The sequence below is a fragment of the Patiria miniata genome, unplaced genomic scaffold, assembly GCF_015706575.1.
Source record: "Patiria miniata isolate m_02_andy unplaced genomic scaffold, ASM1570657v1 HiC_scaffold_15, whole genome shotgun sequence".
Taxonomy (NCBI): Eukaryota; Metazoa; Echinodermata; class Asteroidea; order Valvatida; family Asterinidae; genus Patiria; species Patiria miniata.
This window is the reverse complement of record NW_024037053.1, coordinates 684,368-702,430: the sequence shown is the minus strand read 5'-3', so window position 1 is coordinate 702,430 and position 18,063 is coordinate 684,368. Positions and strand designations below refer to the sequence as shown.

The 18,063-nt window shown below is 40.4% G+C and overlaps 1 protein-coding gene across 1 annotated transcript in view; it reads right to left on the bottom strand.

Moving 5' to 3' along the window:
• The window catches only part of LOC119722316 (kinesin-like protein KIF19), a 50,883-nt gene that overhangs the window by 13,930 nt on the left and 18,890 nt on the right, over positions 1-18,063 (bottom strand). Inside the window, exons 4-10 of the mRNA XM_038192364.1 lie at positions 8,819-8,906; positions 7,717-7,853; positions 6,081-6,206; positions 3,754-3,954; positions 2,539-2,673; positions 1,549-1,671; positions 128-278 (exon numbers count right to left, since the gene is read on the bottom strand). Coding sequence (XP_038048292.1) covers positions 128-278; positions 1,549-1,671; positions 2,539-2,673; positions 3,754-3,954; positions 6,081-6,206; positions 7,717-7,853; positions 8,819-8,906 — 961 coding nt within the window. The remainder of the gene's footprint in view (positions 1-127; positions 279-1,548; positions 1,672-2,538; positions 2,674-3,753; positions 3,955-6,080; positions 6,207-7,716; positions 7,854-8,818; positions 8,907-18,063) is intronic.

Genomic DNA, 18,063 nt, shown 5'->3' with positions numbered 1-18,063 from the left:
TTCACTGCATGAGGGGCAGCATATGCACAGAGCATGTATGAACATTTCACATTGTGTATTTCTAGAAGTATTTAATCAACAACACAGGCTTGTATTTGAAGTATACATTTTGAGTTCTATGACTCACATTTGGATTCTTGGTTCTGCGGCGAGGATTCCTTGAGGCGGTTCTGGTCGGCAATCTTCTTCTGGAGTCGCACGATCTCTTGTCGTAGCTCTTTGATGATGTTGGTGTACTGCACCATGTGGGACGTGACATTGTTCAGGTTTTGTTTGATCTGAGAAGGACAAAAAAAAATTGGTTATTATTTTTTTGATTGCCAACTACCAGTTGTGTAGGACTCAGACTCCAGTCTGTCTCGAGATGCAATTTGGTGACTCAGACTCAGCTGGAATTAAAGGGAAAATACAACATTTGCAAACATCAAAAAATAAAACTACCAAATCATTTTGAAATACCTTGCTGGACTGTTAGTGAATGACAGTGTAAAGCATCCTGTAAAATCATGGCACCTGGTATACTGTCATTTCCAAGAAAAGTGGTATTTTTGTATCAATTTCCAACGCTGGTCGGCCGACCAGCGTTGGAAAAAACTGGCTTTTTTTTTCAAATACTGGCCCCAATTGACCATCGCACTTGTTTGAAATCGATTACACACCTATGAACGGGTACAAGCCAGCTAGACTGGTTCCCTGACCTTACAATTCCCCAATTTATGTAAACTGCTCTGTTTCTTCTTATATGGGGTCAAGGAACCAGACTACAGGAAAATGATAGTTTTTCTTGGTTTTTATAGCATTTTCGAACCCAAAACCTCAAAAAAGTCAGTGTAACTATATTTGCTACATATTTCCAACCCCCCAATTCCATCCATTTCTGAAAATTACAGCAAAAGCAAATGATGTATATTCCCTTTAAATCAGCAAAAAAATTGTCTCGACCATCATGACTTGGATTTGATGCTAATGACTCCTGACATGCGAGTCACATATTTTTTACCAAGAAAAAATAAAATCACACTTTAACCAGTTCGCGTTGGACGATGTGTTAACACGATCTGGCTGTTTTTATACACAAGCACGGCCGACAGGTTAAAACGTCAAGCGTGCCTCGCCTCGCCTCAGGATGATGTCTAAATATGCTAATCCTGCATTTGTTTTGTACACACACACAAAGTCCAAGAAGTCTGTGGAGGCAAACCGTGTGTTGTACTTGAACAAGGCCGCTGTGCACAGCCTGTTGTGGTACACTTTACGCTCCGTGGGCACACCCCGGAGTCTCGAAAAATACGAGGAAGTATTGTACAAATGCTATTGAAAAGACTCTTGCGAATCAGTTTTTGCGGCTTTTGGCTGTAAATCAGAAGTTGGCTGTTATAGTTTGCTTTTTTTCGAAAATCGAATTTATCGGCAAAAATAATCCCGTCGCCAAATGGTTACAAACATAATTCTGATGTTTATTTAAATGGTTATATAATGGTTACAAACATAATTCTGATGTTTATTTAAAGAAATTTAAGCACACAAAACTGATCCGGTCTCTGTTACCTTCATTTTGATGTTCTTGGCTCTGTCTGCATACATCAGCGTGTTCCGAGATTCCTCAAACAGCATGCTTGCTGGACTAATGTTGGCGATCATCACGGTCTTACAGTTTCCTCCCAAGGCATCCTAGGAAAAAAAGTTATATTAAAGGTTTCAAAAATACATATAACTTTATGCGCGTTCGATTATCCCGAATGCACAGTTGAAAAATTGAACTGGCTTATTCTAGCACACATGCATTTGAAGAAAATTTTTGAACAGAGACATGTGTGACTGGCACAAATTTTGCGGACCAAAAATGTTGTAAACACCAATCTCCACGCTATGATTACATGGAAATGGTAAGTTTTTAAGCTATAGTTGTGTGAAAGTACATGTATATATTTTTAACAATCTTTCCCAGTATAATCAACGATTATCAGCCCAAAAGGGCGCATCCAAAGCAAGGGAGGAAGAGATGGGCTCGAACCAAACACAGCCGACTTCAACGTGGACCACCACTTGTGAGGATCAGAAGAGTTCGACAGCTTTCTACGAGCGGAGCTAACATGAACTCTCTCAGCATCGCGGTACGTTTTTTTCCGCAAAAGACCTTGCGTGGATGCATTCTTCCCAAGATTCCCTGGTTTTGCGTCTCTGGCAGCTCTACCATTTGGTTGAAAACCAGGCCTTATCATTGAAGCGGTAGGAGACTTTTTTTTAAAGGAACTCTCTGAGAAATGATGGTCATAATTTGCTCATGAAATGCAGACAGCAGATCAGAATTGTTGAGAACTGCACCTACGCGAAATTCAGACACTTCTACTCTGACTGAATTCCAATTAACCTGAGCCTTCAGATGAACCCAAAGAGTACGTAGAGTTCTGGAGTAATAGCCAGACTGCTTTGGGGCAGTACAGGGATTAAATGGGTCACATGAAAAAGTAAAAGAATTCTGATTTTTTTTAACATACTGGTACCACTACGACTCGGAACCAAACAGCATGCGCTTACCTTTAAGATTCTGGTCAGCTTGCTGTCCCTGTAATTGACGTATTTGCCGCCCTCAACCAGCGCGTTGATGCAGTTGCCTAATGCCAGCAGGGACCGGTTGATGTGAGCGCCCTCTATCATGCGCTTGCCGCGATTCTTTATGACAAAACGAGACAAAAAGCAAATGAGAAAAAGTGGGGAAGACTTGGAAGCTTAGAACATAGTGTTTGAAAAAACTGTACATGTTTATCTAACATAATGATATTTTGCATAGAATTTTGCATTTGGGAGAACGAGCCAATCAACTTTTGCGAGCTTGGTGTTAGAGTGAAGACATCTGCTCTGGTAAGCTGGAGAATTTGAGTCCCACCGAAGGTAGCAGTGTTGTTTGACCCGAGTCTCGAGTCACTCGGGTCAAGAACGAGTCCGAGTCTCGAGTCATTTGATTCAAGTCCGAGGCCCAGTCCAAGTCACATTTGTACAAAATGGATGTGTATGGACATGAACACACAGTTGTGTTTTACTATACTCTCGAGGACAATGCTTTGTGTTTCCCTTTGTCCCTGTAATTCTCCCATAGACTAAGCACACAAACTCACGATCGAGGACCGTTTTTAACAAAAGATGAACTCTCGAGGACAACAAAGAATCTGTTGTTCTCCCATTGTCCGTCTGTCCTCGGGGTGTATATAGTTCACGTACACGCACGCTTGTTTATGGTGTAAATCAAGGATTTTCTTTTGTTCTTCTTCCCTTTTCCTTTGTTTGTACTTTTTCGCAACAGCTCTCATTGGTTTTGTACATGTTTTCCAACAGAGGAGTCCTCGATTCGGTTCCTGTCCTCAATTCATCCGTGATGTTGCACGTGTGTGTCCTCGATTTACACCATAAACGCGCACACATGCATGTAAGTGATATGTAAGCAATGCGGTGTGGTTGGAAACAGGGAGGGGTGCATTTAATAACAAACATTATTATTTGCAACACCACCTGGAGAGTGGTGGATTCGGGTTCGTGTGCTTAACATTCCTTTAATAGTGTTGCTTTAACATTACTTTCGGAAAAAACATCGAAATTATGTTTTGAACAAATATTTTGTTTGGTAAAAAAAAAATATGTGATAGTCACCAGTCATTAACATCGAGTCCGAGTCACAACGGTCAATTCCGAGTCCAAGTCAGTTTGCCGATGTCATTGCTGCGACTCGAGTCGAGTACGAGTCATCGAGATTCTCACCTTTGTTTGTGACGCCCTCTCAGACCCAGCCAGATCAATCATGAACAGCTTGCCGATGCGCACTTTCTGCGAGGTGCTGCGGACGCGATTGCGCTCTTGAACGGTGACTTGCAGCACGGCGTGGGAGCGGGACGACGTCTTGTTGGCCGCCGTCGGTTCCTGGGTACGCTCTTTGTTGCCTTCCATCAGCAGTGACATCACCTGCACAAAAATGACCAAAACAAATTTTAAAACGGAAAAGTATCTCTATAAACTACAAAAGAGGAAACCAATCCGAAAATCACTTTCTATCCTACAGTGGAACGAACATAACAGTATCCACAGAATTTGTTTGTGACAGCTATCATTCGATATAGCGATTTTAACCTGCTGGTGTTCCGATACTCACTTTTTAACAAATAACGCCCTTCAGAACTTTACCCTGCACGCCCTGGTAGTTATTGAAAGACGACTTTGAACTTGTACAGTGTAACTACACAGGTTTTGAGCTTGCTAACTACAGCAATGGGTCACTTTCCCCTTCTATTCCTTGGGGAAATAATAGACATTTGTCACTCTTCCGTTGTCATTTTTAAACAACAATGTTCAGCACGTTTTGTACGCAAAAATTGGGAGCCAAGCACGATGTTTGGTATAGCTGAAAGTTCGACAAAGTGGCATTCGGAATAGAAACGTTCCACTGTACTTGATTGATAGCAGCTAGTAACTACACACTACCGCAGATTTACTGTTGGACAAGAAGGCATTTACCGGTAATATCCTGACGTGATCCATCTCAGTGCATGTACATTGGATCAGCTTTTGTTTTAATTAAAACAAAAAGTGATTGATTTAGATTGATTGTTTTTGTCAAGTTCAGTTTGTCTGAGTAAAAGCCATCTGCACATGGTCAATATCGCATTGCCACATCGGGGGAAAGACATGTCTTGTTGATCACCCTTTATTTTTTTAATTAAAATTTAACAAGATTGATAATTCATAAAATGACGACATTTTAAAAATCAGTCAGGATATGGGACACTGCCGCTCATCTGTCCTCAATAGGGCAGCTAAACATCCATTATAGCTCACTCATTGTTGATGTTTCCTTTTTTATATTTTGGCCACTCAGCCTCTAGTCTGCACCATTCTGAATTACAACTTTGAACGTTGGTGAAGGATGTGACCGCATGTGTCGTCTTTTTCCTCGGTCCTACCCTATGTTTTGTGTTCTATAAATTGCTCTGTTTCGTCTAAATTAGGGTCAGGGAACCAGACTACAAGAACATTAGTTTTTCATGCATCTATGATCAAAAAACTTTAAACAGGTCAGTGTAACAATATTTGCTATAAAAATACTGGACCCCAAAATCCATCCATTTTCTGAAAATTACAGCAAAAGCAAATGTTGTATGTTGCATTTAATTCTGGTTTATGAAGTTTACTTTTGCATTATGTGTGTTCAAAATATGATAGATGAGGGAAAATATGAAACTCACTCATGTATTTCCACGTTAAAACTATGTTCCTTTACGAAGAATTACTGTCTGCTATTGCAGAAGATTTCTAACACCTGGTTTTTAACAACATTAACTGTTTGACGATGTGACCCGAGTGCAATGCCCACGCAACATTTTCCTTTTCTCAAGCAGGGATGTAGTCCAGTCCATCAAAAGTCCCTGCAAGTCCATCACAAGTCCTCCAGTCCCAATTCAACTCACCAGCTATTCAAATGAGCTTTGACAAAGGCATTCCTTTGTTATTGTTCATCCACTGTTGTTTGTGACAGGACTCGTGGTTTTTATTTGTGACTGGACTTGCGATGGACTCTCCCAGCACTCGAGAGTATCGAGATCGATGCACGTGAACGCAGCCTCAGAAGTTCATCTGGGCAATTCCACGGTTACTCACATTACATTTTTGATGTACTTTTGAGTTTCCTTGGGCTGTAATTACCTTACTGAAAAGGCTTAATAACTGTTATCCCCATGGTAGATAGAGTAGACCTAGACCTACCTAAGCACCAAAGATGACATCCAGAAAAATGTGTTATGTATGATAAACAAGATGCACAAAATCGGTTACTCACGATACATTTTCGTAACGTAGGTCTAGGTAGGTCTAAGTCTACTCTATCTACCATGGGGATAACAGTTATTAAACCCTTTCAGTAAGGTAATTGCAGCTCAAGGAAACTCAAAAGTACATCAAAAATGTAGCGTGAGTAACCGTGGAATTGCCCATTCATTGCTCCTTGAAGCTAGTCTTAGATCAAGGTTTTCTTCTGAGTTTCACAACAAACACACTGATGATAACAGTGTAGCAGCATTGACCGTGTCCTGTTTTACCTCTTCAGTGGAGACTGTCGAGACCTCCGAGATGCCGGCCACTTGGACGTTGCCCGAGGCATCCTCCCGAAGATCCAGAAAACCGGACGACGGGTTCAGAAGATCCCGTATCATCTCGTTATAAATCTGCCGGGACAAAGGTCAAGATGCATGATAATATTCATCCTTGCTTTAATGATTAAGGGCTGATTCTTACTCGGCAAAAAAGCCAATTTGAATACTGTGACTTCTCAAGAGGTTTTTGCAACTTCCAATTTCCGAAAGCTCTGCATGTTTTTTACTGCAAATCCTCGTAATATCAAATTCGCTCTGAATTCACATTCACGCAAAATTTAAACTGGTTTAAAATGGGGTGGGTGGGGGAACTGTTATCTAAGCATCCTTTAAAAGACAATGTAGATGTGGTACAATGCTGGTAAATTTAAGCTGAAAATCATTGGGCTAACATTTACCTCCCAAATTAAATCTTCAGAGCCCTAAAATGCAAGTACATAGACCAAATGGAGACTTGAAGCTAAAATATGTAAAGAAATAGTTGTATTTCTGTTGTTCTTTTTGTTCTGCTAGTCTTATTGATTATTTTTTTAGGAGGGGCACCATGAACGTGTACTAATGTTTGTACATGTATCTCCCTAAAGATACCTCTCAAAATACCCATTTCTGTTCTAAACGTACTTTATAGGTAAAACACATTCACAGTAAAATCTCAGGAATAGACCTAAGACCTAATGACGTCACGCTTTGTTTACATGTGCGCTTTCCTATGAGAAGACGCATCCCACCTGTCTCTCCTAGGAAAGTGCACATGTAGACAAAGCGTGACGTCATAAGGTCTTAGGTGTATCCCAGATTTCAAAAGGGATTCTTTGAAAATCCAGAAATCAGGAAAAACTCCTACTAAAAAAAATCCTCAAATCTGAAAAAAATCCTGATAAATGTCATCCCTGATTGATGTACAACTCGTTGTCTACATTCCTCTCTTCGGCTTTAAATTAATTACTAAAAAAACCCCACTTCTTGAGAAAAGTGAATATTTCAATTTTTTTGGTGGTGGGGAGGGGGGAGGGGGGGAGGGGGGAGGGAGGGGGGGGGGGAGAACCACCTGGGGGCACTCTGAATTGTGGGGGACGTATGCCCCTCCCACTACGCCACTGAGTGAAAGTCAGCCACTGAGCTAACTAATTCACATATGACAGTCAGTCAGTGAGATACATACATACAAAAAGGACTGTACATGTTGTAGGTTGGCCTACAATTCGAGCGATTCACAATGCAGTGCGCCACCAAGAGTTTGCCACGTAGAGTTCATTCCTAGTGCATTGTGGGAGATGGTCGACAAATTCACAGCGCGGGACATTTGAAATTGTTAGTTTTTCCGGTCAGTAGTTTCGTAAGCGTATGATTCGAGTATCTGTTTGCCCTTTTCTTTTTCTTTTTATCAATATGGTGTTTTTTGTAAGACGTCAATACGCTATGCCCCTATCTATAACAAATTAACTCGTTGTCTACTGACATTCATTCAAATGGGCCATAAACTTGAAAAATAGACTCTCCATGGCAAACTCTTGGTGGCTCACTGAATTGTTTCTAAAGTTTAGCATGCATGTAATGTGTATATACAGAATGGAATGCACACCTCGAGATATGACATGGTGACTTTGTAGACAGAGTCTTCTCTTCTAGCGTCCATTGCATCAAACAGGTCATTGAGGGCACGGGCCATGATACCAGGCTCATAGTCGGTACCCAGCATGGTGTAAGTCTTGCCGGCCCCTGGATAGAAAGAATACCATAAACCAGGAATAATTATTGGTAGATGTGGGAACTCCTTGCTCTTGTTATCATGGCTATTGTGCAGGGTTTTTTCTTTCTTTTTTTCTGTACTTATATGAATGCTGAATTTGGCATACGAAGCGGTGGGGTAGAACTCATACTCGTATTAATCTCAAAGCGCTTTATGATTATTATCCCGTTCATCAGGCCATGAGACCACAGGGCAGCTGATATCAGCACACTTTTGGTCCTCTACCCTCACTGGCACCAATTCATACTCCTGGGTGGAGAAAGACAATTGTAGTTAAGTGTCCTGCCCAAGGGCACAAACACCATGTTCCCGGTTCATGAAAATGTGCTCATGAAAATTATGCGATGCAATCAAGCTAAATGAGTCGTTTGTTGACCCTGGTCATTTTTTTTTTTTTACAAATTTGAAAAGAGCACAATCTCAGCATTACTGTTGTGAAAACCACATGCTGATACCATCTTTAGTTTAAAAATTGTGGAAGTTGGAACACCAAGAGATGTGATAAAGTGGCCCTATTTTGTCCTGGATCTCCAAATGAAAGTTCCTGACAAACGACTCATTTAGCTTGATCGCATCAGTATATGAATAGTGGAGTGTCATGGCCTAGCGGTTAAGAGCACCGGACTCATGCTCTGGTGTTTCAGAGGCAACAATGGCGTGGGTTTGAGCCCGCCGGGTGGACACTTGTGCCCTTAAGCAAGGCACTTAACCATTATTGCTTCGTCCTTCGGATAGGACGTAAAGCCGTAGGTCCCGTGTGTTAAATGCACGTAAAAGAACCCAGTAACACTTATCGCTAAGAGAAGGGGTTTGCCCCGGTGTTTCTGGCCTCCTGTTATTACTCCCATGCGGAGTCCTTAGGAGAAGAACCAACCAAGAACCAAGAATATGACACAACTCTTAAAGATGAAGCAATTTCTCATTCAATTCCTACCTGTTGCACCGTATGCAAAGACTGTAGCATTGTAGCCTTGTATGACGCTCTGTATCAGGCACTTAGTGGTCTGCACATAAACTTCGTCCTGAATGAGCAAGAAACGAAAAGACAAAGCCATGTCTTATCAAATTGACAGCACATAACAAATATAAAATGTCACTGTAACTATGTGATCTGTACTTCTCTGTACTTAAATGTACATTAATATTGGCTCCAGCCATCCCATGCAAACAGGTATTCTGTGCAAAGTTGTCCTCTCAGTCAAAATCAGTCAAGTTGTCTATGCATACATAAAGCAGGATTTACCAGCTGTTTATGTAACTTGATACAGCTATGCTTTGACTGTACATGTAGGTGATTGATAAGCCAGCTGTGCCAACCACTTGCCTGCTTTTGTCTGTTGACTGAATTTGACTAGTCACAGTGCTTGATTGAAATTATGATCTGACTGTTGGCATGGCAGGGGAAGAGGACTGATTTTGTTTGACTGTCTGTGACTGTTCAGACAGCAGGAGGGCTTGTAGTATACAGGTATCGTAGCTGATCTAATGTAGTGCTCTATAGCTCTTTTATCAGAGCCATTGCCCTAAATCCCTCCCAAACAGGTTCACATGTATTGTGTTACAAGCTGATTTACCCGATCATAGATCGGGTAGGGCGTAGTGTTGGGGATGAAAATTTGGGGAGTTAAATGTAAATGGGGATATAGTTAAGGAGACATGCAGTTATAGAAAAGCAATTTCTGTGGTGTGATCTGAGGCAATTTCTGACCACTAAAACCAATTTCAGCAAAAGATCATCTTTTTGAGTTTTGAGTAATTGAATCAGCTACATGTATTCTGAGCAATAGAATCATTGTTGTAGGCTACAATTTTTATTGGGGGAAGAAAAAGTGGGGGGGGGGGGGGGAACCAAACGATGTCCCCCGCTTTAAAATGGGGGGGGGGGGGGGGTTCCCCCTGTCCCCCGTCGATTTACGCACATGATAATTATGTACCATGGCAACTGTCTGTAAATGTTCCCGTTGGTCTGTTAAATTGGCATTTTGTGAGGCAGTCGCATTTGGAAAACGCAGTGAAAAGGTTACCGTAGTACACAGGCGAAGGCTGATTGTACAGTTTTGACAATAAATCATAATGCAATAAAACGTAAAGGTGTCATTTGAAATGAAAATGTTGAGTGTTACCATAAAATTACAAACGGTCTGAATCATGGAGGAAGGTCATAATTTAGTTTCAGTATTGGACTCTTCAACAAACGTAAACTTGAACTTCTTACAATTTGCGAGACCGTCTGCGAGGAAAAAGTCAATTTAACTTTTATTGAAGTTGGTTCAACCATCTATATAAGAGCAAGTTTTACTCGGCCTCCGAGAAATGTTTGCTCCTGAAAGGATCCGAGACCGCGGTCTCCCGCGACACCAAAATGGCTCCACGTCCGTGGAAAAATGTGGGTGTCTTCCGCCGGGTCGGACACTTTTTCGTCGATTTTTTTGTGAATGCATCGATCCTTCGTTGACCCCAAACAGGCCCCCGAAATTATAACACGACACTGAATTATACGTGGCGGGCAGCGAACTCACAACGCTCAGCCTTGGTGGTGGAAGCATGGAGCTGTAAACACATTATGGAAGCAACAGCACTCTATCACGTGACGTCACATGCTTGCGCTTCAAATAGCGAGCACCGTAGACCCAACCTCGTTTCCAGGGTGTGGAGCAGGCTGCAGTACGCGTTGCCATCGACAGTTTTGCATAGCCCGGAAATACTACGCAGTGAAGACTTTCGATTGGTCAGACCGCGCAAGGCATACTAATGTGTAGTCTTTCTGAGTATTCGTTGCACTCGGCGCAGGGGCGGCAAGCAAAGCACATGAAAGAATAGGGACACTTGGTGGCCACGCACCATGGAGAACAAATATTTTGCCAAGGTCACCCCATGCTACCGTTTGGTGAACGCTTTTGCAGAACAGCTGAGTAGAACACGTAAACGCAATCCCTATGTCGAAGCCGCTGACCTCGCACAGTCTAGACACGCAGAAAAGCCAGCACAGGCGTGAAAGCGCACATGACGGCAAATTCCTGCGCAAAACGCAGTCACGAAAAATCGACGAAACAGATCGCCGGTCCGTACGGGAAAATCAGGACGACCCAAAGTGTCCGACCCGGCGGAAGACACCCTCCGCATTTTTCCACGGACGTGGAGCGAATTTGGCGCCGCGGGAGCCCGCGGTCTAGGATCCTTTCATGAGCAAACATCGTCTCGGAGGCCGAGTTAAACTCTCTCTTATATATATAGATATTCCCTGAAGAGTATATCCATTCAATGTCCAGACAGGTTTGGACAGCACTGGGAGAAACAGGCAGGGAGGTTTAAATGTGGCAACACAGGGACTAAAGGGTCAAAGCCTCCATTTTGTCTCCCATTTTCTTTCAATGTTATTTTCCAAAACATTTTGAACATTTCCCCAAATGATGAAAATCTGTTCCTCGAAAAAAATCTTCTCCTTTCAGGTTTTACCAGTACATGTGCATTATAACTGTCACCCAAAAGACATACCCAAAATGAACTGTATACCCACGGTTCCATGATTCAACAACTTTATTGAAATTGCGTACTGATGTGACTGCGTTGTTTGCAATCTAGTTACATTAGAACTCCATTTCAATAAATTTGTTGAACCATGGAACCACGGTCAGAGTGTTTTTGTAATCCTGTGTTCTTTGCTAGTGCTTTTCTTCAAAATGGTACAATGGATATGAAACTTTCACCAAATATGTCCCAAATACCAGCCTATAATACATCATTTGCACTTGTTTTACAATTGCTACATATTTTACTATTTTCCTTAATTTGGGTCCAGATCAGTTAATCTGACTCACCCTGTACATGTATAACGTGTGTCCAGTTCTATACCAGTATAACATTAACTTTCACTTTCAAATATACATGCATTTTATCTCAATAATTAAGTGAATTTGTTAATTACATTATGCATTTTTTATCGACCTCCCATGATCTCCATTAAACATTACATTTCACAGAAACAAAATGTTTGCCAGTGTACATGACGTAAATAATTTATGTCGCCTTCCATTTCCCAAACAAGTAAATAATTGATAACTTCCTTTGTCGTCGGTCTTGCGGACAAATGATATTTCCTCGCAACATCTTTCACCTTTTCTAATGGGGCCCATCCAGCTTAAATCAACAACAATGACGGCCTGTTGCCATGACAACTGAAGCGCGTGCTATTCTGCACGGTGTGCGTTACGGCGATTTTGCCTTTAATATGTGGGTCAGTTGTTATTGAAGGTCAAGTGAATGGATGACGATATATGTAGTTGGACGTGTTTTGTGTTGAATGCGGAACTGTTTCAATGGCGAATACGGATGACCGGCTTCACCATTATATTCACTAAGAATGGCAGTTACGAGCGACTGGACTTCAATAATCAACACATAAGGTGACCTGAAATAGAGCTGTGCCGAATGTCCGGATATCCAAATATTGGGATATCTACTGAATATCATTTTACCCAAAAAAATATTCCCCCAAAAGAAGGAACGTGTAAGATTTCTCACAAAGATGACGAAAAACATTCATGGTGTAATTATATTTGTATAGGTTGAGAGGTTTTATTCTTTGGCAAATGCCACATGTTTTTGTGTGAAAAGCTACTTTCAAAACATGATTTGAGAGTTTCTGTGAGGAATATTAGCCCTAACTCCATCATTTGTAATTTGTGCATTTTGTTCGTTTGAAGCAACAAAAGTGTTCAAAATCTAATGAAGGATACTGAGCAACTAACCTGATGAAGTTTCAGCTAAGCTTCAGCTGTATATTCCGAGAAAAACAGCATTCTAGGATCTCAATTTCAAATCAAAAGTTGCTGAATCATGTTTTGAATTGTAGCTATACGCGATGTCGCGCACTGATCCGATGAATTATAGCAACTGCGCACGCCTGTGCATCGTGCCAATGCTTGCGCGCGCTGCGCCGAATAACAAAACGAACTACTAATTTAGATTTTCCTAGGGTGCGTCTTAAGATGCACCGTTGGAAAGGCCTTCTTTTGTTGATTACTTCAAAATGACAGCTTCCCAGAAAGGATAATTTCACAGGGTGTTTAGTTCCCTTACTATCTTTCAACCAAGTTTGTTTTTCAACAATAATATGCCAGTTACTTTTCGGATGGCTGCACATGATGGACTATAGCTTTAAAATCTGTCGAATATCAGTTAGTCGGTTACCTCATACAAATATATCGATACATACATGTACACTGTACATAATAGTAATAATTTATATCTCCATGGGAATATTTGAATATTCACACACATCCAAGCGCTGATAATCGAATAACAATTACTTGAAACATGCACAGCACTATAAAACTAAGATCAGCCGCAGACGCTGCTCAAAAAGTTCAAAAGTTCAAGTTTTGAGCTTAAGTTTAACTCATAAAATGTTTATTAAGAAGGGCAGAGAAAATACAATACATGGGCTCTGACAAAGGGAAAATATCAAACACATCAAACACATTTCAATTTGGTGTTGAGAATAAAGAATCTTTTGTAAAAAGAAGGGCAAGGGCCTACAACATTTGCAAACATCAAAAAACAAAACTACCAAATTATTTTGAAATACCTTACTGGACTATATTAAAAGTGAATAATAGTCTCAAGCATCCTGTGAATTCAAGGCACCTGGTGCACGCTGTCATTTTCAAGATGGTCAGCCGATAATCGTGGGGGAAAAAAACTGATTTTTTTTTCAAATAATGAATGAATGGGTGTGCGCAAGCGCTGACTCAATGCACATGCGTGCGCGGTTGCTATGATTCGTTGGTTCAGTGAATGACATCGCGTAGCTGCAATCGGCTGAATGAAAACGTGTCCCGGATGATGATTTCGGGCGCAATTCAAAACATGACTCGGCAACTTTTGAATGAAGTCGAGATCCTAGAATAGTTTTCTCGGAGTATGTACAGCATTCACTGAGCTAAACCTTCATCAGGTTAGTTGTTAAGCACCCTTCTTTAGATTTTGAGCACTTTTGATGTTTCAAATGAAAAAAATTCGCAAACGACAAATGATATACTGTACTCTACCTTTAAACAATATATGTTGTTCGTACAGTGTATGTACATTTGTATAATCCAGGACCACTGAATTGAATTGGACTGATGTCATATTAAGTGCCCTCAATTGCGACTTGATGTTTCTGTCAGAATAAGAAATAGCGATAGAAATCCACCTAATAACCACCTGTTCCTAATGAGACAAACGTAAAGTCAATCATTCATCAAAAGAATCGGTACAGGATATTGAGAGAAATGCACACGTACTTGTAAAGTCCTTGTAATGGTAAGCATCAACAAATTGGATTTAATGCAGAAATATTGACTGCACTTCGAGTGGTGTAGTAAAACTAGCCTCCCGAGGTGATCCATGGAGCATTCCATTTTTCCGTGGCGTTGCTGAGTGAAATGGAATGCTCCATGGACCTCCGAGGGAGGCTATCGGTAGTTTACTATACGCCACAATTTAAAGCAGTCAATATTTGTTTCATAACGCCTCAGCAACAGATTCTGCTTGATTTTTAGGAGATATAACTGATCACTTTAACCAAAATCTAATTAATACCTATATTTTCATTCTATAAATTAGGGGTCCAAGGTGGGACATTGTATTAAAAGGGCTCAAAAACTTTAAGTTATTTTAATTATGGTCAATCTGGCTTATCATAATATGAAATGTATTTACTTCCATCGGGATGGTAAAGTGCAAGCCTTTTCAACAGACAGGAGATCCATAACAACTTCATGTCATCTGGAATATTAAAAACACTAGGCTTCACACGTAACTGGGATACCACAGGACGCCATGCTACGTGTGAAATATTACAAATATGACAAAATATGGTCATATATTTTTTGTTTCTTAGCATTTCTGTCTCGTTTTCTTATCCTTTTATTTAATGGACAGAATTTGTAAAAATACCAAGGAAAAGTAAACAATGTGTCCATGAAAGACACTTTACACACAGCAGAATTGGTTCACACGTAACAGGGAAACGGTACCGGACACCAAATGTTACATGTGAAACCATAATATTGGGGAGCACCATATCACATCATCACACATTTATTTCTTTAAAAAATTGCATCTCATGCTGAAATTGAGTTAGTACATCCATCATTTTGACCTAAAAAAAATGCATAGTTTATCTAATTAAGGAGATATTTTTATATTTTTGTCCCACTTTTTAGCCAAAAATATGAAAATTTTCGGACTGTTTTTTTAACCAAAACAGGAACTAAATGGGATCAAGAAAACAAATTTGTAGGTTTTATCAACGCAACTTTTATTGGAGTTTGTTACACATTAAGTATCATTAACTTTAATACATTTCTAATTTAGTTATAAAACAAAAAAAGACAAATTTTCCTATTGGATCCCTAATTTATAGAATGACCCACTGTATCTATTTCAATATTAAATTAGTTGAAAATACTAGTAGTTTGCACTTTTGTTTACTACCTCTTCATGAACTGTTTGAACCCAGCTCTGTAGCGCTAGCGCATGGACAAAATACGCACACCTGCAATGCACAATGCGCAACGCACAACCAATGTGCATGTGCACACGTACTTTTTCAGTATGCCCATGCGCATGTCTACAGCGACGTGCACGCTGACCAGAAACCAGAGACTTTCTCTTTAGGCTGTACTATCAAATTCCGGTCAAGTTTGGAGAGCAAGTGGGTAGCGCCAACTGTACGTACTAGAAAAAGGTTCCAGGGAGTCTGCTGGGAGACATCCAATGATGGGCATTTATTAAATCTTCCAAGTGGAACTGTCAGTTTAAATGAGTTCTGCGGGGGAAAAGGGTTAATAAATGAAATGATCTACTTGGTCCACTGACCAGCACATTCTGTCACTGCTGATGATTTTGCAGCATACAATAAAATGAGTTTTCTTTTTATTAAAGTTTCGAAATTAGACAGGGTGAGTAAAAAAAAAAAAAACCCAAATGTCGGGACTATTGTGTTAGTGAAGTTCTGCATGTAGCACTTTCAAAATCTAGGATATGAAAGCCCAATTCATAGGCTTGCTTTTAGTACAAGAATCATTCAAATCACCCATGTACTTTTCAAGTTACGGAGGTCTAAACACAACCAGGGCCCAATTTCATAGCACTGCTTAACAGTAAGCAGAAAAGTTGTGCTTACTATAGCAGAAAATCATGCTGCTGCTTAAGCACTATTTCATGCTAACGATTGCACACGTATGGTGATTTCTATTGTTACGTCACTGATTTAAGCAAAGTTTTCTTCTGGGGTTAAGCGTGTTTTTGCTGTGCTTACTGCTTAACGGTCCCTATGAAATAGATGGAGGCTCGGTAAGCACAAAGTCGGCTGTTAAGCAGCGCTATGAAATTGGGCCCACTGTTTTAAAGTTCTATCCATGGATCAAAAAAGGTAAGTGTTCTTTCAGCAAAACGAAAACAAATCACATAGGGATGTGTGTGAATTGTTTTCCGTTTGATGAAAGAACGCACACATTTTCGACTGACCACTCGACCACCGAGCTTGCTGGGGTCAGCTGACTGGTTTGAATCATAAGCAGTGGCCACCGCAACCAAACTATTCATAAGATGTAACTCGCGTCCGGGTGATGTAAATTAAATACTGGGTTTTGTCCTTCACTGACGTACATGCAACAGTGATTGTGAGAAACAAATTCACAAACTACAGTGTGCTCTGGTGGGACTTGAACTCACAACCTCCTGCTTACTAGTGCAGACGTCTCACCACTCGACCACCGAGCTCGCCGGGTTCGGCTGGCTGGTTTGAATCTGATATATAGCAGCAGGTACCGCAACTAACCTGTTTTAAAGACTTTCTTTAGAGAAAAAAAGGACAAGGAAAAAATGATCCTGCTACAACATTAGACCTGCAAACCTGTATTGTATTTTTCTCCTTTTCCAAAAAAAAAAAGGTTAGCTTAATGACTCCCTCCACGTAAAAATTAAAAAAAACAACTCTACTTTCTTTATTTACATTATTTATCTTAAGTTCTGGTGAAATTTGGCACACTGCCAAGCATACGTGTGCACTGTCACATGACTGCCAGGCATGCATGCGTAGTTGCACTGCAGTAATTTGTCATTTAAAAACCCTTACCCGGTAACTTGCCCATTTGAGGCAATATTGCCGTCGACTGCCGGTGGAGTTTAATTGCAAACCAGGCAATAAGCAGCAGACCGTGGCTAATGTTATCTAAAATCGTCCAACATTGATAGCAGTCACCATGGCAACAAAGACTCAAATTAATGACTTAATTATTACCAAAACGATGACTGTGCTTAAAAAAAGAGGGAAAGAAAAAACAATGTATGGTTCGTTTCCTTCCTTTTTTTTTATTTGAAAAGAAAAACTTTCCTTCAAAAAAATATAAAAATCCTGGACATGTACACATCTATCAGTCTGAAAACGATGCAACATGTTTCAATATTCAAAGTATTTGCTTTGGTTGATGGTTGACGTTATGTGTACTAGATTTTTTTTTATAAGTCAACCTTGTTTGTTTTTAGTTTAAGTGTAACTAAAATTGGTACATTTAAACAAAAAAAACCTACAGCCAATGTCACGAAACTTTACGCAATGGCACAACTCGAATTACGCCACATTGTATTGCATACGATGCGCACAATTTTGCATTGCACAAAAATTCACTGATAACAGATTTCACAAAAGTTTAGTTTAACTGAAGTCTGCAACTTACGTAATAAATTATGGTGTAACTTACACAGCCATTTTAGATAGTATTTAAGTTAGGCCCCCCAAAAAGTCTCCGGTTTCTTGTATACGCGCGCATCGCCGTAGCCATGCGCGTCAGGAACATGAAAAAGGTTTTTTTTCAATGTAAGATGATGTCTCAAAACCGCCAAACTCACTGGTTTGACTGGAATCCTGCTGCTGCACAATTTTAATGTGTTTTAAGATGGGGTTACGATCAAATATAAGCTATATGTGGCCTCTCTGGACTCCCATATATTTGCACTAAATTTAGTCGGGCACCATTTGCAGTCATCAGTCGACATTTGAGGATAAAAAAACGGTAAAAAAAAAAAAAAGAGCTGAGTCGCACCACTTTTGGGGCAAGCTCAATACCAGAAACCAGAGACTTTGATTTTTTGGCCTTTTGGCGTAGCGGCTTAAAATTGACTAATATT